Source organism: Crotalus tigris, unplaced genomic scaffold (genome assembly GCF_016545835.1).
Source record: "Crotalus tigris isolate CLP2741 ecotype Arizona unplaced genomic scaffold, ASM1654583v1 scf7180000024430.1745191, whole genome shotgun sequence".
Lineage (NCBI taxonomy): Eukaryota > Metazoa > Chordata > Lepidosauria > Squamata > Viperidae > Crotalus > Crotalus tigris.
Window position 1 is genome coordinate 1,248,451 of NW_024100597.1, and position 24,478 is coordinate 1,272,928.

The 24,478-nt window shown below is 36.4% G+C and overlaps 1 protein-coding gene across 8 annotated transcripts in view; it reads left to right on the forward strand.

Moving 5' to 3' along the window:
* Positions 1-4,759: 4,759 nt before the first annotated feature.
* The window catches only part of LEKR1 (leucine, glutamate and lysine rich 1), a 92,796-nt gene continuing 73,077 nt past the window's right edge, over positions 4,760-24,478 (forward strand). For 4 of the 8 annotated variants that reach the window (XR_005555119.1, XR_005555120.1, XR_005555118.1 and 1 more), the window contains exons 1-4: positions 4,761-4,900; positions 9,650-9,744; positions 18,257-18,471; positions 22,937-23,056. Coding sequence is in view for 5 of the 8 variants with exons in the window: in XM_039330615.1 (XP_039186549.1) it covers positions 9,697-9,744; positions 18,257-18,471; positions 22,937-23,056 (383 nt within the window). In the remaining 3 variants the exon portion in view is untranslated. Of the gene's footprint in view, positions 4,901-9,649; positions 9,745-18,256; positions 18,472-20,351; positions 21,875-22,936; positions 23,057-24,478 lie in introns of those variants that run through there. The other 4 variants (XM_039330617.1, XM_039330620.1, XM_039330619.1 and 1 more) reach the window with 3 other exon arrangements.

Consider the following 24,478-nt stretch of genomic DNA (forward strand, 5'->3'; position numbering starts at 1 on the left):
CCGCTTTGAGGCCGCGTCTCCCAGGGAAGCAGATCGTGACAACTATCGCTTTGCAGCCTCAGCCACTTCCCTCCCTGGGTTGAATCACACCGTGCGAAGCCGCGCCGCGGCTCCCCGGGGAAGGCAACCTTCAAGTCGCTTGCCTGCCTTGACACGCACAAGGAAGGCGGAGCCGGAGCCAAAGCGCCCGCGGTTTCCGTGCTGGACCTTGACTCCTTCAGTACCTCGCGTGTACGACTGGCACGCAATACCAGCTGCTCCTGCCTTCTAAGCGCTGGGCTTGCGTGCTGAGACGGAATCAGCGGGTTGACGGTGCAGCGCGCACGCACTTCTCTGCTCCCTCCTGCCCCAGTGACCCCGCCGTCATCTTCCTGTTGCTACTGCGGAGCTGCTTTGCAGGTTTCGCGCTTGGCAAGAGATACCTAATTGCTAATCCAAGGCGGGGCAGCTTGGGACGAGCAGGGAACATTCGTCCTGGGAGCGCAGCAGAAACTGGAACGCGGAGTCTCCGCGTTTATCGGAAGGCGGACTTGTTCTGACCAGATCTCGCTTCTCGTAAGGGCAGGATAAAACACCCTTGACTGGCTTTAGCCCCCAAAGGGTGAACGTGCAAAGATGTGCGCCGCGAGTGCCTCTACAGAATCTAGGTTGTTCAGTATAACTTTAGCAGTTCTTCAGTTATTTTCTTTTTAAATATCACCTTTCTCTGCCTGAGGACGGTTTGAAAGTCACTACAAGATTTCTTTTTATCTTTATCTTCCAGGCATCTTTATCTACAAATCAATTTATAACTTTTTTGAAATGTGTTTTTCTAGATTTTTTTTGTTATTCTGTCTCTCACTGTTAAAATAAACCTACCATTAAAATTATAGACTGATCATTTCTTTGTCAGTGGCCAAACCTCCAAAATCAGCAGGGAATTAACTAATTTTTTCCCTCACTGTATACGAACAGAGCAACTTGCCTTGTTCTGATTAAATCTGCAATTCATGCCAAACTGATTTGTTTAACCATGATTTATTGACAACCACAACTGGCTAAAGCCTTAGACCAAGGGCATAAATCAGTGGTTGAGTTAACATAATACCCTAAGTGAAATCCAAACTAATCCACTTAGCACAACGTGCAAATCCAGCTACTAAATCAGGCTGTTGGTCCATTGAGTATATCAATGCTATCTACACTGACCATCAGCATAATTTCCAACTCTACCTGGGACATTCAAACCATTTCTAATATCCCAGCGGCAGCATTTTCATATCATCTAACTGAAATGCACTGTGTCCCTTTGAAATCAGTTCACAGACTGAGCTCCCCTTCCCTAAGATTACAGAAATCAACTAACCTACATTCTTATCTGAACCATTATGAGGGTGTTTATAAAGAAAAACGGAACCACATGACCAGTTCTTTGCTCATGAAAGTTGTTGGGTGGGGGCAAGCCAGTTGAGCCTTTCACCGAAACCTATGATAACTTCATCTCTTTGACAACAAAACAGGTCTATTTAAAAGGATGCTGTAAGAGCAAGGCAGGCTTGAACAAAAAAACAGACAAAAAAACCAGGATGTCATCAAGCCTTATCCTTGATAGGATAGTAAAGACTCATCACTCAGATGAAAGAAAGGCATAATCATGAGGGAGGGGGGATTAATTCCATGGGAAGGAGTCACAACAGAAATGCTTATTCTCAGAATTATCCTGTGTTATATTTTGTTCTGAGTAAGCTTTCAGCCAGGACTGATTGAGCAAAAGCAATTTAAGTACAGGGTAAACAGATGTCCTAGTTTAGAGGCACTGAGCTAGCTCTAACAGACAGCTCCTGGGTCACAGAGTTCTAGTGAAATCAGGCTTGCGTGTTGATTTCAGTAACCTCAAATAATCAGGTGATGCCTCTTTTCCTGGCCTTTCCTCCTATTGTAACTGAAAGTGCTGTGCCTGCTCAAAGCCCAGATCACTGATTTTAACTGGAGACATAGCAGAGGCTGTGGATTCTGAAAGTACATACCAGGATGTTACAGTCTATTAGACTGCACAGAATACCCTGTAAACCAGGAGAGATGATAGCATGCCTGGACCAAGAGTTAACACAAGTAAAAAAGTTATAATCAGGCTTCACTCTCATTCTATGGCTTTTTGGTTCATTGCAATTCAGTCCTTGAATGGCAGCTGAGCAACAATGGCTATGGTATTCTGTGACTGGCGATGGCTACTGTGAAGGGACAAAAAAGGACCTCGACCTGAGGACCTTCTTTGGAACAACTACAGGTAGTCCTTGACTTATAATAGTTAATTTAGTGACCATTAAGGTTACAATGGCACTGAAAAAGTGACATCACAGTTTTTCCACACTTATGACCATTGCAGCATTCTCATGGTCATATGATCAAAATTTAGATGCCTGGCAAATGACTTGTATTTATGATGGTTACAGTGTCCCATGGTCATGTGATTACCTTTTATGACCTGACAACAAAGTCAATAGGGAAGCCAGATTCATTAACAATTGTGTTACTAGCTGTAGTGATTCACTTAATAAAACGTAACAAGAAAGCTTGTAAAATGGGGCAAACCTCACTTAACAACTGTCTCAGCAACAGAAATTTTGGGCTCAATTGTGGTTGTAAGTCGAGGACTACTTTACTTCCTGGTTTGTTTGTTTTTTTATGCCAGTATTAGCACTTGATGAGAAAAAAATTCACTTAGATGCTGTAATCTTTTACAGTTGTTGTTAGAACAAAATAAAATACAACATAAATGAGAGCAACAATAAATTCTAGTATCTTAAAAGCCTAGGAGAACAAATGGATGCTTTTACAACATTGGCAAGCCCCCTTAGATAAGCACTTTCATATTAAGGGAGGCAAGAGCTCTAGTTATATATTTACACTTTTCATTATGCTGTACCTTGTTTCTGGCTTAGCACATTTCTGTGAGCCAAGACACAGACTTGTAAACTCTGGTTTATAATATGCTACATGAATTCAACCAGTTGTGGCTTATGTGGCTCATGGCTTATGTGTAAATTAAGTATTATTAACCTTGCAATGTCTCACTACACAATACCCCAAAACACAGCTTTTTAAAATTACAATTGAGGGAAACTGAATGTTCTTTGGAGGCTTATCAGAAGCTGTTAAATAACTGCATGCAGTTCCTGAAAAAAAGTTTCTTTACAATCAATTACTACCTCCAAATACATTTTGGAGAAAGCAAACATGTGGTCTGCAGCAATTATGAACAACTTTATGGGATCCATTTTGTTTTTTACAAGACAATTGACTTATACTAACTAAAGTAGCTCAGGACAGAATCAGTAATATTAATCATGCACTAGACACTAAGGCAGAGCGAACAATACTTGGCCTTCTAAATGTTTAGCTACAACTCCCATTAGCCCAGTCAATAGGCCCAAGGATGACAATGTTGGGAGCTCTTCTTCAACAACATGTTGCTTACCCTACACTTGAAAGTATATACAAATTGACATATCAATTTGCAGAGATCAGAGACTTAAAATATTTTAAAGCTATTCAGAGAGCTGAATAACATCATTTGCATAGCAAAACCAGATATGACACACATTTTCGCTACATATTCTGAATATAGTCACACTATCTAGTAAAACTGTTATAGTTTTGAAGGCTGAAAGGGCATTCTATTACTCATCACTGTTATTTCTGTGCCATAAATCAACTATGCGAGGATATAATATTTATAAAACACTTTTCATTTTATTTGAGTTTAAAGTAAATTGCTAATATTGTTTTTGTATAATTAAAATATAAACTGTGTAATATAATTTCATCCTGAAGAAATGCACTTCTTTCCTGTCACTTTCTGTAAGTATAAACAATTATATGTTAACTCTCTGGACAGCTATATTCTTGCATTAAACAAGGGGGTGAATGGCCTAATGACTCTTTCCTCTTTTATAATTTAATAACACAATTCAATGTCAAGGACAGCATGAAGTTGTCACATTGAGGGTCAGAAAGCATCCCCAGTACTTTTTTTTTATATACAGAGATTCAGTCTTATAATTTTTATTGTTTACTCTCTGAATTAAAAGCTGCATTCATTTTACACTCCTGTGCATATTTTCCGATCCAAAGGTTTGAATTCTAGATGAAACGATGTGCAATATAGAATTATTTTATGCTACTGCTCCCAAGTACCATGTTTCCTGAACTTTTTGTATTTTCTAGTAAGGCTTGATCAGTCCCAACAGTCCCTTGTAGGAATACAGGAACATAAGAATTACTTGTTTTGGGGGCCATCTCTTAAAGGATCATGATACTCTTCATTCTAGTCCTTTTCCAGATGTTAATACAGTTGAAATGGCACATGGCACAAAATTAATGTGTTTATATGATGGCATGATGTAATGATTGAAGTACACTGATGACAGTATTAGTAATTTGCCAAATTAATACTTACCGAACCCAGCGAACTCTGGGTTGATATAATTTGGCAATTGAAAAAGCGACTTCTCCAGAACTGAGCAATAAACTTCATCACACCAACCTCTTCACATGGCGAGCTAAACCTCACTGCCATCAATTCCTGTAAAAAAACTTCCGCGCACCAGCGGTTGCATACTATTACTAATGCACACATAATACCAAGCCCCGTGAGGGCCTCACCTCCATGCATAACATTAGGAGGCAACTGCCTGAACTCAGCCGTCAAACCCGATCCCGAAAAAGAACCCGAGAGAGACACACCCAGCCCAGAAGCAATACTTCCGGTCTTCGCCTCTGCCCTACTTCCGGGACTTGGCCTGGCATGCTAGTTGGTTGCTATGGAAACGAAGAAGCGGAGAAGCTCCTGGTGGGGCGTTGACAACTTGCGCGGCTTTCGTTGCTGCTGCCCGCGGTGTTTTGCTAGCTGAGCTTGGGGGTGAGTTTGTCTGGGTCCTTACCACTGGTGTCTGTTGCCTTTAACCCCGTGTTCTTGTATCCGCACGAAACGCTGCACCCTAAACCCGCCAAACCCGTGGGCTGAGTACGAACAGTGGAGTGACTGGCTCATATGCGCGCCTTTGAACCCTCACTGGAGTCAGATAATTATTTCTCCACCCGTGACTGTCTGTGGAAATTCTCAATCATCCAGGTCACAGTTGTTTTTTTTTCAAAAGGCAACTGGATTGTCTTCTTCCTCAAAGAAAGAAAAAAAAAAACCCTCCAGTTGCTTTTTGGAAAAAAAAAAAGCACCTTTGAGCCCACCCGTGACTGTTAAGCTTTCCACGGAGAGAATTTCCCCCCACTTCTACTCCGAGATCTTTTAAAACAGAATTGCCAAAGACTGGATCTCTTGTTAAAAGAAAAGGGCACCTTTCAGCTTTATGGGAAATAACTTGATAGCTCTTTTGCTGGAACTGCGAGGCCTCATCATTAGGACCAAGCATAACATGATGGCACATCAAGCAGAACAAGATTTCATGCTAGGAAAAGAGGAGCCGGGTGCTCTCTGAGCAAGCTGTGCCAAGGAATTGATGTTCCTAGAAGTGACCTCATAAACCCTACACAAACATTCAATATCTTCTAACCTTCTAGTCTCCTTGGTCAGCAGCTGAATTGAAGAAGGGTGGAGGAGATGGGAATCTTTTGTTAAACAAATAGAAACAGTCGATATTCTCCCCAAATATAGCAAATTATTTGGAGATTTATCTTCATCAAACTCTCAGAGAGAGGTTGGTAGACTCCTATAATTTACCCCTCCTGCTGTGTACAGAGTCTGGGTTCTGTTGCTGAGTTAGCCTCTTCCCTGAGAATAGTATTACTTCCTGTTAGACCTGCTGTGTAGAAAAGGGCATGGGGCAAAAGGATTAGAAGAGGAAAATTGCCTGAGGGAATTGGAAGCTCCTTGTCTCCCCTTTTATTTATATTTTTAAAGAGAAATTGTTCACTCATCAGAATTGTACTTGAGTTACATAGTTCTTTCTCTTTCTTACAAGCTTGTTCTTTTAAAATGAATTGCCCTATTTAAATAAATCTGAGCTGTGAAATTCTACATTTAATTTTAATCCTGTGAAATGTGCTTCGGAATGGAATATGCTTTACTAAACAATATGACATTTCATGAATCATAGAATGTAACAGTTTGAAGAGATCTTAGACATTATCTAGTCCAGCTTCCTGCCATTGCAGAAATCCAGTATTGCAGTATCCTTGACAGAGGGCTAACAAGCCTCTGTTTAAATACTTACAGCATAAGAAAATCTACCTCTCCCCCCCCACCGCAATATGTTCCATTGCTGAACATTTCTTACTATTTAGAAATTTTCCTGATGTCTAACAAAAATCTATAATTTACACCTGTTGTATCTTGTTCTGTTTTTTGGAGCAATCCCTACTCTGTCTACTTTATTCATCTTTAATTTTTCATTCCAAGCCCCTTATCATTTTCATTGCTGTTTTCTGTAATATTCTAGTTTGCCAGTATCTTTCCTAAAATGCAGAGCATATTCTAGTTTTTATCCAACCAATGCAGAATGGAGAGACATCGCTTGATGTGATACTTTAGATCTGTTTGTGTAGCCTAAGACTGCATCTTTTTTTTTTGTAGTAACACCACACCGTTTACTCATCTTCAGTTTATGATTACATTATCCATATAATTATTTTTGCATATATTCATATGCATCCTCTCCTACACTCATGGCTTTGCTTTTTTTTCTATCCAAATAAAGAGTATTACATTGTTTTGTTGAAATTCATCTTGCTGGTTTCTGATTATTATTCCAACTCGTCAGAATCTTCCTGAATCTTAATGCTGTCTTCCACTTGCTATTTCTCTGTCCTTATGTGTGTGTAACCTGGAATGGAGCCCTATAGTATAATATTTGAAACCTTATTCCGGCTTTATATGGAGCCATTGGCATATACTTATCAATTCACTGTTGTGAATATATGAATAATAGCATACTCAGCTCATAATTTGCAATCTTTTCAAATAATCTCATGGAAGATTTTGTCAAATGCTTTGCTTAAGCCAGGTATACTGTGTTCAGTACATTACCATATTAAATTAAACAAGTTATTATATCAGAAAAAGAGTTCAGATTTGTTTGTCACAACATGCTCTTCATAAACCTTGCATAGCAATATGTTCTTTTTAAAAAGCTGACTAACTAACTCTTTAAATAATCTGTTTCAAAGTTCAAGCAAGGTGACTGGTCTGTAGTAACATGGTCCTTTTTCTCCTTTTTGAGAAAAGTTATTTTTAAAGGCAAAAAAAAAAAAACCTTTTGCTTTTCTTCAGTCTTCTGCACATTCTTCATGATTTCCCCAAGAACACAGAAAGAGGCTCCAAGAAAAAGAATAATGGGCATGTTACTTGCCGAAAATGTTACAATAGTAACAGATGAAGCAAGAAAGAGAACAGCTTCACAATTTCTAGTTTATTTGGTATTTTCCTTGAGTAGAACCTGTGTTTTAATTCAGGGGTCCCCAGCCCCTGGTCTGTGGACCATTTCCAGGCTGCGGCATGCCAGCAACCAGTCCACACAAACAAGAAAAGCCCCATCCACAGGATGCTGGCAGCATACAAAACCATGCCCCCTCCAGTCCATGGAAAAATCTCTTTCCACGTAACTGGTCCCTGGTGCCCAAAAGGTTGGGGACCTCTGTTTTAACTGACCTAAGCAGAACCATTGACATAAGAAGCAAGTGGCAATCCAGGTAAATAAAGATATTAACATTAATGAGTTTAAGTTTCCATAAGCAAACTTATTATATCTAAGAGTCATGTTGGAACATTATGATATCCTCTTGGATCCCTTTTTTTTGTCAAAAATGCTGGGTCTGCCTGGCTTTCTTGTATCTTTAGGATAGTTCTTGGTACCCTTCTCCCTAAGGAAGTGCTTTCTGTATTCAATCTAAGAAATCCTTAGCTTCTCTGATAGTCTGGAGGTAAACCGTTGTGCCTCTACCACCTTTGTTTTCTTTTGCAGTTGTACATTCAGAATAGAATAGAATAGAGTAGAGTAGAATAGAGTAGAATAGAGTAGAATAGAGTAGAGTAGAATCTGGAAGGGACCTTGGAGGTCTTCTAGTCCAGCCCCCTACTCAAGCAGGAGAACCTATAGCATCTCAGACAGGTGAATGTCTAGTCTCTTCTTAAAAATCTCCAGTGATGGAGTGCCCACAATTTCTGGGGATAAGCTGTTCCACTGGTTGATTGTCCTCACTGTCAGGAAGTTTCTCCTTAATTCCAGGTTGCTTTTCTCTTTGATCAGTTTCCAACCATTATTTCTCGTCCTTTCCTCTGGTGCTTTGGTGAACAACGTGGGTCCCTTTGCCTTGTGCCAGCCCCTCAGATACTGGAACACTGCTATCATGTCTTTCCTATTTCTTCTTTTCTTTAAAGTAGCCAAATCCAAGTCCCATAACTGTTCTTCATATGTTTTAGTAGCCAGGCCTTTGATCATCTTTGTTGCTCTTCTCTGAATTTTTTTTCCAAATTCTCTACATCTTTTTTGTGACCAAAATTGGCTGCAGTATTCCAGGTATAGTCTTACTAGGGTTTTATAAAGCGGTATTAATACTTCGCATGATCTTGATTCTATGCCTCTGTTTATACAACCCAGAATTGTATTAGTTTTTTTTGGGTTGCTGCTGCACACTGCTGGCTCATAGTCAAGTGTTCGTCCACTAGGACTCCAAGGTCCCTTTCACAGTTGCTGTTTTAAAGCCAGGTCTCTCCCAATCTGTATTTGTACCTTTGGTTTTTCTTGCCCAAATGTAAAACTTTACTTTTCTCTACATTAAAAGTCATTTTGTTAGCTAGGGCTCATTGTTCAAGTTTGTCAAGATCTTTTTGGATCCTGAGTTTGTCTTCTGGGGTGTTGGCTACTCCTGTCAGTTTGGTGTCATCTGCAAGTTTGATGAGTGCCCCTTCAATTCCCTCATTTAAGTCATTTATGAAGATATTGAAGAGTACTGGGCCTAAGACAGAACCTTGTGGTACTTCACTGCTTACTTCTCTCCACGTGGATGTAATGCCATTGAGGATTACTTGTTGAGAACAGTTTGTCAACCAGCTACAGATCCACCTGGTGGTGATATTGTCTCTTTCACCTTTTCCTAGCTTACCAAGGAGTAGATTGTGGTCTACTTTGTCAAATGCCTTACTGAAATCTAAGTATACTATGTCTACTGCATTTCGCTGGTCTACTAGTTTAGTCACTTTATTAAAGAATGAGATTAGATTGGTTTGGCATGATCTGTTTTTAACAGACCTGTGCTGGCTACTAGTTTGTTTGCTTCTAGTTGCAGATCGTTTTTTTGATTATTTTTTCTAGGATCTTCCCAGGTATTGATGTTAAACTGATTGGTCTGTAGTTTCCTGGGTCCATTTTTTTCCCTTTCTTGAAGATGGGGACCACATCAGCCCTTTTCCGATCCTCAGGTACTTCCCCGGTGCTCTAGGATTTATGAAAGATGTGGTGCAGTGGTTCAGAACTCTGCTTACATTTGCAGCATATATAATTCTTATCATCCTCAGGAAGGAAAATAAATGTGGCATTTAATCCTGCAGATAATGAGAAAGATATTTGTTTTTCCGGCTTATCAAATGGACAGAAGAAAGAACTTCACTATTCTATATCCTAATTTATTTTTATTTTATGTGTTTATTTGTTAATAGGTTTTGTGACAGTCTTCTGATAATTCTTTAAAAAAATATAGAAAGAAATGGATCGACATATACCTGTGTATCCTTTGCCAGAAGAAATAAGAAAGGTATGATTTTGCAAGAAAATGTGTTGGGTTTGGTTTTTTCTAAAGGTTTACAGCTATTACCAGGCCACAATTTTATATATATTCGTATTTCTGCTTTAATATTAGTATGTTTTTCCTCATGCACATTCTGCTATTCTTGAGAAGTCTTATATATTTTTTTAAAAAAACAAATCAACTTATATCTTTTCCTATATAAAAGATTTACACGCATACACATGCGCACACAAAAATGAAAAATCTTGGGAGGGGAGGAATTCTGAAGCAGACAGATATAATGTCTGTTAAGAAAAATATGAAATTAAAGGGCTTGATAACACTGGAAAATTGGCTATACAGAAGGGTAGAATAGATGTCATGTCCATAAAATTACAGGACTGATTTTTTTTTTTTAATGAGTCAGAAGATTTCAGAGAACATACAAAATTTCCAGATCACAGAATGCAACACAGACTGCAGCAGACCTTGTGGAAAATAACTGGCCTATAACTGAGAAACTTTTATAAAAGCATATAGCAATAGCAATAGCACTTAGGCATACTGCTCCATAATGCTTTATAGCCTCTCTCTAAGCGGTTTACAGAGTCAGCATATTGGCCCCAGCAATCTGGGTCCTCATTTTACCAACTTTGGAAGGATGGAAATCTGAGTCAATGAAGATACTGTGCCATTATATTAATTGCATTAAAATCTACAGTTAATTAATACAATTAATGTCAAAGTACATTATGTTCACATGTTATATAGATATAAACAGAAAAATTCTAATCTTTTGGATGGTTAGTATCTCCCACCACTAGCTATTTTAGGGAAGAAGTGTCAGCTTTGGAAGTTCTACTTTTACTGGTGGAAAGTTGCAGGGCACGAATTCATGGCTGTGATTTTCCAACAGCATTAGGTCCTGAAAAAGCATAGCCATTTGGGTTTGACAGAATTAGGTCTAGTTCCATTGCTTCTATTTCCTCCTTGTTTGCCATGTACAATCTGGAGTAAACTCATTTCCACACCATTAATTGTAATGAGGTATGTGCTTTTAGATTTTTCCCAAATGAAAATCCCAACTATGCATTTACTGCCGTGTCATGTACTGTATGAGCCAGCAGACTTCTTCAAAAGCAGTAGATTTCTTTCTGTTACTCAGAAAAGTGTTACTGATTTGGTATTTTTTGTTACTCTAGCTACATTAATAATACAACAAACATATTTATTGAATGAATCCTGACAGTGCTATTCATATGATGAGATTAAATGTTATCATGCCGTAAAATATAGTCAGACTGGAAAGTGAATAAATTAGAATCTTTTGGATTTTTGGTGGGGGGAATGTAGCAAAATCGTGAAATCCTAGATATGAGTTCAGAAAGCCTGAACTTATATCTAGCATAATTAAGGTGAAATTACTCCTAGTCTTCTGCTTTCCCCTTCCATTGAGCTGAGATGCCATAGTCATATTTCTTCCTCTACTTTCCAGGGTCTGTCAGATGTTCCATCAGATTTATCTATGTACATGACACTCTGTTTGGCATGATTTCATTATTAAGTTTTTGAAAAGTCTTTCACAGTAACCTATTAGATAATTGAGAGCAGACACAATTAAATCTTAAATCACATGGATTCTTAACTAGTGAATAATATTCCTTTGAACTGAGATTTATCTTTTATTTCAGTGGGACTTAGCTTAAATATAGTATCGTTGTCAAAATAGATAAGGTGGCTGAGTGTAGAGAATAAGAAAAAAAGGAAAGTAACAGTAGCGAATAAGGAATAGAGAGAATAAGGAATAGCAAAAATGATAGTTAAAATATGCAAGCTGTATATTTGAAGAGGAGCAACTATGACTGTTTTTGACTTTATAACATTTAATTCTGTCCCCTATTCATTTTCTGCATATCTTTGGGGGGGGGAATGGCTTACAGTATTGCTTTTATATGAAATCCTAAACTCAGTTATTAGAAAGTGCAATTTTATTTCTAAATAAATCTTCAGCTTGAAATGTATAATCATTAGTGACAGCGTGATAGGAATCAACAGCAGTCACAAGGCTAAGTGCCACGAGACCTCTGAAGTTATCCCTGTCTCACAACAGTGTGTTTGTAGCATTTAGATTGTAACAAAGGTTAGCTAATCTTCTTCCTCCATACACAATACAATCTACATAAAGGATTGTTATTAAATGGTGTGATGTTTTTAGCATTGCTCTTTATTGCACCATTGTTTCATGTAGGTAGATATATTTCTTTGGTTTCTTATGACTCCCCCACATGACTTTCCATTAATTATATATTTTTTTATTTATTAAACTTTTATGCATTTGATACTTTTCAGAGCAAAAGACACAATCTTCTTTCTCTGTTGCCTGTATTATTTAATTATTTTTGTTGTTATCCTTGGATACTCTTTACTTATCAATGCATTGCTTTTTATTATTATTAGTGCTTAGGTAGAACGATTGACATAAAGTCACCAACTAGCTTCTCTTTATAAAAGAAGATTAGAACCTGGATCTCTCTGCTCCTAGCAACTTAAACACTATATCATAGTGGTTCTCTTTTTTATAATATAATCCATTTTAAATAAACATTTATCAGAAATACAGAGGAAGCCAACGTACACTTCTGAAAATAGAATTTATAGAGTAAAAGTATAAGTACAACAGTTTGTAAAAGTACATAATATAATGGACCACAGTGGTTTCAAATTATATTGAATATATTAATATTCTAAAGCAGTGATGGTGAACCTTTTAGAGACCGAGTGCCCAAACTGCAACCCAGAACCCAATTATGTATCGTTGGATGCCAGGTGGGCGTGGCCCATTGGGTGGGTGTGGCTGTGGTGGTAACGGCAGACTGGGTGGGACTAAAAAGTTCAATCAATCAATTCCAACTTTAAAGATCTTTTTTTTTCCCGCAAGAAGTTGAAATTGATTGATTTAACCTTTTTTTTTTTTGCACATGGCAGCAGAGGCCTAAAGCGAAAAGGTTTTATAAAACTGAACTGAAAGCCCAGGACTGGGGCGATGGTGCACATGCCCACAGAGAGGGCTCTGCGTGCCACCTGTGGCATGCATGCCATAGGTCGCCACCATGGTTCTAAAGGATTATCTTAACATTTATCACTCATGTTAATTTACCATGGTACCAAAATGACATTCCTCTTATACAGCAACCACATACTTCTGACTTGTCAATTGTCAGATGTGCAACAATTAAAGAAATCACTCCCTGGTTCCTGTTCCATGTTTCCTCAGGTCAGTCATATTTCCACAAGTACATTTTTATTTAACTTGAATAACAATTATCATCCCATGTAAGCCTATTTTGGTTAGAGAGGCAGGCAAATGGACAAATTTAAATTTAAACTTGCTGATACATATTGCTGATAGGAAAGAAATTAGTTGAGATACATGTTAATACTTTGAAAAGGAAGCATTATTCAAAAATAAATTAATGTGGAAGATCATCAAAATAATCACATTTTGCTTGATTCTGGAGATATGTATATATTTTCATCCACTATAATATGGCAATGAAACAGACACTTGCATCATACTGATACTTGTCAAGTAACCAATGATTCCTGCATTCTTCTGTTGGACAGTTCACTGACAAAACTGGACTGCTGCTATTTAGGGTGTGAAGTAGCTAATGGTCTATCTATGCTGATTACTGAGTTTTATTCAGAAATGATCATAAGAAGCTAGAATTAAATGCTATAGCAAAATGCAATTTTTAGCATTTCAAATCATACTATGTTCAGTCTTATAGCACAGAGATACACTTTTGTCTTCTGTATAATAAAATATATATGGAGAAATATTATCTTGATAATAATGTATTCCAATTATTCTATATCATTTGCTTTATGTGAATTTGTGAGCATACAGAGAAGGCAAAATAAGTTTTTGAAAGAAATATAGATGAGCACGTGGTTCTATTCCTTAGCTGAAAGTTACTCTGGTTGGTAACACTAAATGTGTCTTACTCAGGGTTGAATTTATTATTTTCAGATTATATAGGGTCCAAACAGAATTGCTCACTATCCCAAACTTCTCCCCATCCAGTTCGGTATCTTTCTGAAAGTAGATACATACATTGGAATGTCTGAAATTGTTTATTTTGAAATTCAAAAGTGGTGGTGCTACAAGAAATCACAGTGTTCTTTTTAGGATAACAGCCTCTCCTTTTCTTTCATGTTATAGTTCAGTTTGTCCTCTTTCAATAAGAAATTTTAGTACTTTGGAACCTTATGGTATTTATTCTGAATGATAGTTTCATATTTCTGGGCACAGGTTGTTACTGCCAGGAAAAATAGAATTAATTTTTCATTTCCTTCAGAGCCACTGTAACTATGATCAGGCTTCATGAGGCAAAGAAGAGTTAGGAGAAATAAAGGCAAGCATAGCAAACCAGAGTCCAATATCACAGGTACATACTTTATTAGAAAATTGTTAATATATATTTGAGACATGCCAATTAATTTGATTATGGCTTGTCTCATAAATAAACATGATGAGTGTTCATTATTTGTCTTTTTCAAAACAACTTGATTTTCACTTTTAACCTTTTGGTAGTATTTACATATCTTTGTTCTCCTTTTCTCAAGAAGGGTTGTTATTTAATATCCATCATATCAATTCCCATTTTTTGTTATTTTGTCCTATTCTTTTCTCATAGTTTAAAGGCTTCAGTATAATATAACATTAACACAATTGTAGTACAATAAATATGTTTCAAGAAAATGTAACAGATGATATCTACTATATTTTCTTTTATATACATTTTGATAATTTGATGAGAAGCACTTTTAATGTGTTTTGAAGGAAAGCAAATACCATTATTTCATTTTAGTAAATCATCAGTGTCTTAATATGTTGTGCAGTGAGTTAGATAGATTAGATTACCTTGCGATGCCCACTGGTTATTTTAAAAGAATATGGCATAGAACTGCCAGCATAGATTACAGTGTTACAGTATAGTGGGGAAATTTAGCTGCAGGTATTTGAAATAGCCATGAAACTCATTGGGTGACAGGATTTAATATTGTGCTTTAGTCCATCTCCATCTATCCTTTCCTTAGGAGACAAGAGATTTGTTTGGAAGATAAAATTCAGAGCAAAAGAGACAAATATATTTATTTAAAATATTTGCATTGCTATGCTGCTGCTCTTTATGTTAGAAAAAAGGCAGGTATGCAAATAATTCATAAAGTCGAAAATCACTCAAGTTGGATTGTTTTGTAGAAGGCTCTTGTTGGTACCTACTTGAATTTTGCTTTTTTCTGTTGCTGTCCTATGTGTCATGTCTAACATCTAATAACTGGCCTTTTTTTGTCAATTTTAGGTAGCTTTTTCTATCACCTCTGTACTATATATCTCATACTGCCCTTCACTTAACTGATTACAACTTGAATTAAACTTTAAATGAGGAGTCATACTTGGCAGCAGAAGATCAGTACAATGATTTTATTATATAACTCACTTTAGCTCAGAAGAATCTCCCTGTTCAGAGGAAAGTTACTTTTCTTTGCCAATTGCTGCACAAAAAAGCAGTTAAACATTACCAACTTCATTCATCTCTTAAAGTGAAAATCATACACTCAGGCCCTAGGTCCATATGTATCTAATGTGAGCATGCCCCATCCCTCATCAGGGGTCTTTGTCACATTGAGAGGTAGGGTTCAAGAAAGTCTGCATGCTCAAATTGGCATATAGTAACCAAGCCAGTATTCATATCAACCTCTCCATGTTTAAAAATATATGAAGAGGACTACAGTTAAGTTTATAAACCTTCAGAAGAATTGATAGTGAAAATGTAAGCTAATAGTATAGTTGAGTTTTTTAAGACTATTTAAATTTATCTTTTTCGTGTATCTTATTTTATAGGTTTCTTTGTCACCTTCATTTCATTGTGTAATTCAAGTCGCCATACATGGGATTTTCTAATGGTCACAGCTATACCCTGCTTAACTTTAGCAAGGCAATTGTAACACACATCTTTAGACTATTTTCACCATTCTATAATTTCCAAAAACATTGTTAAAAGTTTTGAAAATGTTGATTTAATTTTATGTGTTGCATGTGCCAATAGTTTTCATGTAATTGGATTTTATTTTGGTTTTTGGAGTTTAATTTTCATTCATTGGAATTCTTTTTATGACTCCCCTGAGTTGCTTTTGTCTCTCTGTATTTGTTTGTTTGTTTAGAGTAGGTTGCAAGAAAACAACAACCAAAGTGGAACTTTTTGGCAATTATAACAAATTATATCTGCTTCTCTGCTTGTTTCCTGTCCTTGGTTCACTAGAACTATGACATCGATATTCTTAGCATTAGTCCTGTGTGCTTCATTAATATTTCAATATATTTTATTGTACATGCTTCCAGGTAGGAATAATCAAAGCATTTGTGATTTATTGGAGGGAATTAACAAAATGGACACTGTATAAAATTGACAGAGCTTGTGAATGAAGTCTGCCTCTTTTTCTGCAATGCAAATTCAGGTTCACTCAAACATGTATTTGTTTCCTCAAATATATCTTGTTTAAGAAGATTAATAATCTCATATCTACCAAGTTTCATAGTTTCTGTGTGACTCATGACTCGTGTGGCTTTTCATCATGTGATATTTTCTTCAAACATTATAATCTGTTCATTTTGAGGATAACACATTTCAAGATGGTGGTTATAACTGTTTATTAGAAATTATTTTTAAGTTTGGAGTTAATTTCTGGAAGGAGTCATAGTATTGAATGTTTAATAAATAATTCTGTCATCAAATGATAGTATTTCATCCTTTAAGATATAGGATGAATGAAGAATTGATGGAGAAATTTCCATAATTTTTGATTACTTTTAGCCAGGATTAAAAATATGTTTCTTCCTCTTACTGTATGAATGTTTCTGTGGTTCTATTTTTTTGGCCATCTTTTCCTGCTTTTTTATGACAACTCACAGGTATTGAAAGTAGACAGAAGACTAGATTGTGTATTCAGTGTAGAAATTGCTTTTCCTATTCCAGCTCATCAGCATTCTAATTAATACTGCCACTGAACTGTAGATTATCATAGCTTGTAATAAAAGTGATAGGCTTACAAAACCTATTTAATTTTATAAAGAACAAATTTCTGCACAGATATTCTTTGCTACACATAAGAACAGATGTTATTTCTATACAGATCTTAACCTAGTTACTTTTTTGAAAATAACAAATATTCCACTATGTCAGAGTAAATATCTGTGATTTTCATTTTGTTCCTTAAGGACATTATATCCATTTGGTAAGATGACCAACCGTCCTCCTTTAGGGAGGACAGTCCTCCTTTTGTGAGTTCTGTCCTCCCTCGAAAAGTGTTCTCCTACATGTCCTCCTTTTCGATATTTGAAGACTAATCTGCAGGGCTTTTTTTTTCTCATGGAACGCTCAGAATGGCGTTCCGGCATCTTTTTTTGATGGTTTTTTTTTCAACTTTTGCATGAGCTGTGCTACTCCCCCTATTGGCTTTCGAAAGCCAATAGGAATTGCTGCTGAGCGCGCCAAAACCCCCGGCCAGCAAACTTTGCACATGTAAGTTGTCTGCAGCAAAGGTGAATTGGCAGGAACTTTGCACCCCTCCCTGCTACCCAACTACACCATCTCCTAGTTAGTCCCGAAGATACTTGGAGGAGACTGGAGCAGCGACGCCATGGTAACTTTCTCTTAATCTTCGGCCCTGCTAGGGAAATAATGACTGGGGCGCAAGAGGCAGGGGAAGCGGGGCTGCTGTGGGCGGGGGTGTGAGGGGCAGCAGTGGCCGACTGCCCCCCGTGCTGTGAGAGCCACGGGGCCTGCTCTACACGGGACTGCGCAGGGTGGGCGGTGATGTTGGCGGGGCGGCTGCAGGCGGGGTGTGTTGATGGCGGGCTTCCCCCTGGGGCCGGAGCCAGCACAGCTGGTCCTTTGGGAGCCGCAGGGCCCGCTCTACACGGCGGGGCAGCAGTGCTGGCGGGGCAGCTGTGGGCGGAGGTGCGCATGTAAGCATAATTACAATATAAAATTTTATTGTTACAAATGTTTTTTATTATGCATTTATCATTTATCATTTATAGTGTATTCTGTATTATTGTTGCAATGAATAAAATGTTTCTTTTATTTACGATATTTTTTTCTTCAATTTATTTGTGTCCTCCTTTTTATTGTAAAAAAGTTGGTCACCTTACATTTGGCCCATTTGGAGAATATAAATTTTGTCTAAATTTCCAGGAAGAATGGTAAAAATGATTTTGTGAATAATTCAAGAGTAGGTTATTTTGTTCTTTCAGGTACGTTGAACCACATGTGTTAGAAATTCCATCCAGTATAGGTAATAATAAAGAATTGTACAGTTGTAACTTCAGACTCCATGCTGAAACATTGATTGTCCACCACTGGAATAATGTGCTATGTGGACATTATTCTGACTCCATATAAAAAGTTGCTTTAATTAATTTTTTTAAAGGATTAGGGTTTTTTTTCACTGTACATGTTGCTTATTTTTTTAGATGTCCCGAGATGAAACAATATGTAAATATTGTGGAGTCAGTTATTTGGTCCTTCATGAATTTAAGCTACTGGATGAGAAAGTAAAAGCAATGGAAAAGAAGATGAAGTTTTATGAGGGCAGTGTGGAACGGGAGAAAATACTGCAAGAAAAACTACAGTGTCTAAGTCAAGATTTTGAACAATGCACAGCAGCTAGTGAATCAAAAACAGAAAGGTTGGAATTTACTAGCCATTCTTGCTTTTCAAATTAATATGTCTATTAATATCATTCGGAGACAAGCACACTTTAGCTGTTTTGCCAGATTTAGCTTGCATCAGGTATAATTTCCAGAGGAATTCATGTTAATCAGTCATAGTTTGAGCTATTATTTATAAGCCTCTATTTACTGCTTAAGGAAACAAGTGTAATATAAGCTGTGTTATTTCCAGTACTGAAATGATAGCTTAAGATGTACGAACCAAGCAATTATAATTTATAAAACATGCTTTATAACTTGGTTCATATATAATGAAGCCACCATAGTTTCTTCTGTAAACCATGGCTTAATATAGTGCATGAACTGCCATTTTGTTTATCATAATAAGATATGGATGTAACTCTATTACAACATCAGATTCCAAAATAAACTTTTGATGATAGAGAAGATTTGTTATCCCATAACAATAAAAGTTCAAAGTGTACAGAGCACTTTATTTTTTTAGCAGTCCTTAAAACATGTCTGTAAAGTAAGATTATATTATGAATCATTCCTCAGACTTCCTTTCTAATCTATTTATAACTTAATTTTGAATTCTTTTTTTCCCTAAAATATGTTAGGTTGCTATCTGATTTTTAAACTTAATTTAGTTGCTTTGATATCTTAATCTAGAAAAATAATACCATCAAAAATCTTTGAGGAAGCAAGAGAGAAATAGCATAAATGTACATATCATTGACTCTGTTGTGTGCATAAATGTACATATCATTGACTCTGTTGTGTGCATGCAAAACAGGAATTGCAGGGCATCAATATGTAAAGAGGAAAAATTATAAATAATAAATAAGTTTTGTATACATAAGATAAGAGGTTATTGATTAGTTTTCTTGAATACTCAGTATTCCAATTCCAAGTGTTCCTTGACAAATGAGCTATGGACTTTTTTCCATTTCCCCCCAAAACAGCTTAAAGGTCTTTGATGCAAATAATACATGAAACTTGGAGAGAAGTTGGTGTCAAAAATATTGAGGTGAAGAGGTGATGGGTATAAAAAGAAAGAGCAGATGGTAAGAGATAAAATAGCTGTGGTTGAAGCTGGCTAGCAATGGAGGGTTTGTCTGTACTTCCAAGCATTCTCAAAAGAAATCTCTGATTACATTCACAGTAGTTGGATTAGAAGATAGTGAAGCATAACAGAGTTTCCATATCTTGAAGCCGTAGTGGGATACTTATCAGCTTTTGGTTGAAATACTTTAAAACTAATGAATCTAAAGATAATTTAAGATTGATTCAATTATGGGCTGGATCAAGTTGAAGACAGTCTTATAGGGCCTGGGGCACAGTCTGATGCTTTCAAAGTTTTGGTTGATAATACTTTAAAACTAATGAATCTGTAAGATGTAAAACCATAATTTAGATCTGCATACCCCACCCAAACTCTAGGAGTCAGCCCCATCACCTGGGAAGCAGGATATGATAACAGAATTAAACCACAGATATTAAGGCCTGGAGTCTCAAGGTTCATGCCACAGGAACAGGAAACTATTCCAAACAAAAGGCTAGGGGGGGTATAAAACCTACTGCCCATGTGCTCAATCTCTCTCTGTGCTCTCTGTCCTTCTCTCTCCTCTGCACTTTCCTGAAGAACCATCTTTCTGCAATAAACTGTAACCTTCTTCCCAAAGCAGTCACCATGTTTGCTTATTTATTCCCGGCTTGGATGAACCAGGATGAAGCATGTGTTGCACTGTGTTAAAGTGGGGACAGGAGTTTAGAATGCATATTGGCTTCTCTGATGTTTCCATTTCATTATTCTTGTCTCCCCTCACCCCCCCCCCCCCTTGATTTATCCTCTGTTCAGTGTATAACCATATTCTGGCTGTGATAACAAGATTTTCAGCTTCACAGTTTATGCAAAATGTACAAGTGCAGAAAAGATCACCATGTTCTTTCTTTTTTTCCTTTTAGCTTCTGCAATTAATTAGCCATGGAACTTAGAATGTTTTCATAATTTCACGTGTTAAATATTATCAGTGCAGGCAAGATTTTAGTTCCGATTTTGACAAATAAAATGCAAGCAAAAGAAACTAGCTGTGTTAGAAATTTTAAGTAGAATTCATTTTAATTAATCCTGATTCTGCCTAAATAATAAAGACTATCTAGTCTACTTGTGCAGGGGCCAAACAGATGCTTATAAAATCAGGAAATGAATACATTAGTAATAATTTGATTGCTTTTCCCACCAACCTGTGTTCAGGATGTCTCTGATCCTGGAGGTAGTGCTTGGCTGTGATGGTGAGAGGTCATGCATATCGTCATAAATTTATCTGGGACATAAGCCACTGCATGTATTTGACATATTGTGAGCATGTTGGAGAAAATCATTTACCATGATTTGTCTGATCATAATGATAAGATAATATTTAGCTACATTTAAGACAGGATGTTTTCCAATCCTTGATGCAGGTAGTTTATCAGAGAGAGGTGGAGGGGCGAGACAACAGAGAAACAACAATAAATTGTAGGTTAGAGTTATAAAAGATGACACATAGTAAAAATACATGGAAATCAAATTGCAAGGAAATTGTTATTCAACAGGACATAAAATGTCAGACCAATAGGACAATTTCCATGGGATAGAGATAAACAGAAAACAAGCTAACTGCAGATTCCTATTAATTCCTGTGGTGAGAACAAAGGAGCAGTAATAGGAATGGAGGAGCAGTAAGAGTTCCAAGCCAATTTTGTGATTGTGTATTCCATTAAGGGGATGTCTTTGCAAGAACTTTATAAAGGAACTAGCCTTGCTTGATTTGGAATCTATTCTGAAGCATCAATTATCCAGTACAGAATAAAACTTTGCAAAGATTTCTATGTTTGTTGGAAATCAGTTGGGTGGAGCATAGAAGGCTGAGAACCCCTAGCATTGCCTGAGACAACAATTTCACCTCTATTTACTAGGAGGCAAAGTGGTAAATATCTATCTGCCATTCCCCACCGCCTCCATTATGTTCTTATTGCTTCTTTACTGATCTGCAGGCACTAATCATTTTAATGTTTAAAGACTGTATTTTCAGTAGGTACACCCAAGGTATGAAAATCAACAGAAATATAGCAAAATGCTGTAAGTGTATGATCATTTTAGTGACAATGGCAAAAGCATCATTTCACACTGCACTGGAGAAGGCAATAATAAACCACTCCTGTATTTTTCAAGGAAACCATGTGGATAAAGTGATTGTCAATCTATTGCTAGATAAAGGGCCTCTTGAGTCAGATGCCACTCAACATACTGAGAAGAAGTTGAGAATCTTTCAGAGTGCTAATTGTGTTTTTGATACAGTTATATTTGTTTCCAGACTATTAGTTGCTGATGTTATCTGAAGCTGTAAAGGCAGAACTACAGTTGGAACGTAGAATGTAAGAAGCAAGTACATAGGAAAACTAAAACAGTGAGATGAAATAAGTTAAATACATATTGGTATCCTATTTATACCAATTGATATATCAATTCTGCCTTTTGATTTGTTTGTTTGCTTGCTTGTTTGTTTTGCCAGTCATCTCACTGCAAGGCTCTGGGTGGCTCACAACATCAAAATAAAATTATATATATAAGAGAAAAAAGTTGGAAAAAACAGAACAAAGAAGTTATCAAGGGAAAATGTACTAAAGAATTAGATACTATTGTCAAAAAAATTATTTTAGTTGAAAAGCTGCCTAGGCTTGTTTCATGCATTCATATGTTCATAAAGAAATAAAACACTATTACATCATTTGATTATTTAAAGATGCTGCTAATTGCTTAAATATGTTAATAAGAATATGACTTTTCTAATTAAATGGGTGATATTTTAGAAAATTTGTAAAGCATATATTAAGAAATTTTGAAATCTTGAGGGGGGGAAACGTCTTATTAAATGTAATGTTGGAACCAAATATATAGCCAAAGAATATACGGTATTCATTTATTAGCACTGATGTCAACTGTTTTTTAAGTGTGAGCATCAGGCTTCATGCTGTGAAATATCTGTAACTATATCAGAAATTGGAAATGGATAAATAACTATATATCCCTATTTTATAGCAGTCTTTAATGTTTGAAGTGCCTACAGCTTGAACTCCAGCCAGTTCGTTGTGCTCTGCAGTACAAAACTGCTTGCACCCTGTCATTTTGATTTACTCTGCAATAAGGAACTAGTTATGCTCTAGTTATTATAACGTACTTTGCACATGTGTAAGAGATTTAATTTACAAGCACGTTAACAATACTGTACAAATAGATGCTCAAAATGAAGCCCCCTCTTTTTCTTCATTTAGCAAGATGAAGAAATTCTCTGATCCTCTGTTAAGGATTAGGCCTAACTATGAGAAAAGAGGCTTTCCTTGAACAGAAGGGCATCATGGGATCCAAGGCAGGAATTAATGATACTCATTACTTTTTTTTAGGTAAAAGATTAATATTATATATTTTATTTCTTTCAGAATAAAAGAATTAGTTACAGAACTTGAAAATAAGGAAACTGCAATAGAGAATCTAAACAAACAGTCGAGAAGCTTTCACAAAGAAAAGGAAGATATATGGAGACAGTCACAACTAGTTCAGTAAGAATTCTCACATGAGGTCATTTGTGGGGGAATTTATTCTCTAGTAAAATTGTTGGTCTGTCTGTCTGTTATTTACCTGAAAAATCTGTTTTCTTGGTAATTTTTAAAACTGTATTTAAAAAGTTATAGTAGTATATACAAAGATATATGTGTAAATTTAGGTTTATTGACCAAACTAACGGCCCGAAGTTTTAAGAATGTGTAAGCAAGGATCCTGATTTACCAATAGTTCTAATGACTCATAGCATAAATATACCCCCTTCCTGCACTGAATGTCATAGATCAGGGGTCCCTATCCCCCGGTCTATGGCTTGATAGAAACTGGGCCATGGCAGACGCGATCGATTGAAAGTTATGACAACCTGGATAATCAAGCTGAAATTATAATATGGAATAAAATGGACTATATTGCTTATATGATACTGGAAGAAGGGGAAGAGAATTTTGATCAGATCGATTTGTTGATAAACTTTAGTACTCAAATACTGAGATTTGATGACATAGATGCGACATTAGATTTTAAAATGTGATTTAAAATCTTAATTATTGGGTCAAAAAGGCTTTAGAAATTTGGACTGATTTGACAATCTAATTGAGTAAATGAAAGCAGTAAGATAATAATTGATGTAATAATATGTTTGTCTTAGATATGATAGGTAATTTGGTTGAGAGTTAAATTTTACTTAACAGGTCGAAATTATTCTTTTTTTGTTTTTTGTTTACTCTGTTTATATAGAAAACTATTTTGTAATAGCAGAAGAATTAGAGAGATCTATGATAAGAGAAGAAAGGGTATTAATTAATGATGTATTAAATTAGGAGATGGAATATATGTGAAAATATTAGAATGTTATTCTTGGAATATTATGTGTGTTGTAGAAGGGATAACCATAATTTTATTAATATGTTTGTTTAAGATCAATTGGAATATTTTAATTGAAATTAGTGGAGCTTAAAAGCAGGAGTGATTTATGTAGATGTAATAGTAGGGATGATTCTGTGGATTGATTGAATTTTAAGAAGAAATAGATTAAACTAAATTTGTTATATCATGTGAGGAAATGGAGTGGGATTTTTTTAAGGTATTAATTTTAGTTTTATATATATATGACTTGTTTTGTTATGATTGATTACCCTTTTCACCACGGTGTTTTCCTGAGCACTTTGATGTTAAAATTAAAAAAAACAATAAAAAAAAAGAAACTGGGCCATGGAAATAAGTAAAGTACCATCGGTGGAAAGCAAGCAGCATGTGAAACCACGCCCCTTCCGGTCCACGGAAAAACCTCTCTCTACCCGACCGGTCCCTGTTGCCCAAAAGATTAGGAGCTGCTGCCATAGATCATTGTATTTTCTTCTCTTTTATGCCAACTTGAAAAGGAGTTAAGTCTTCATTGAAACTCTAACAACGGGAATTTC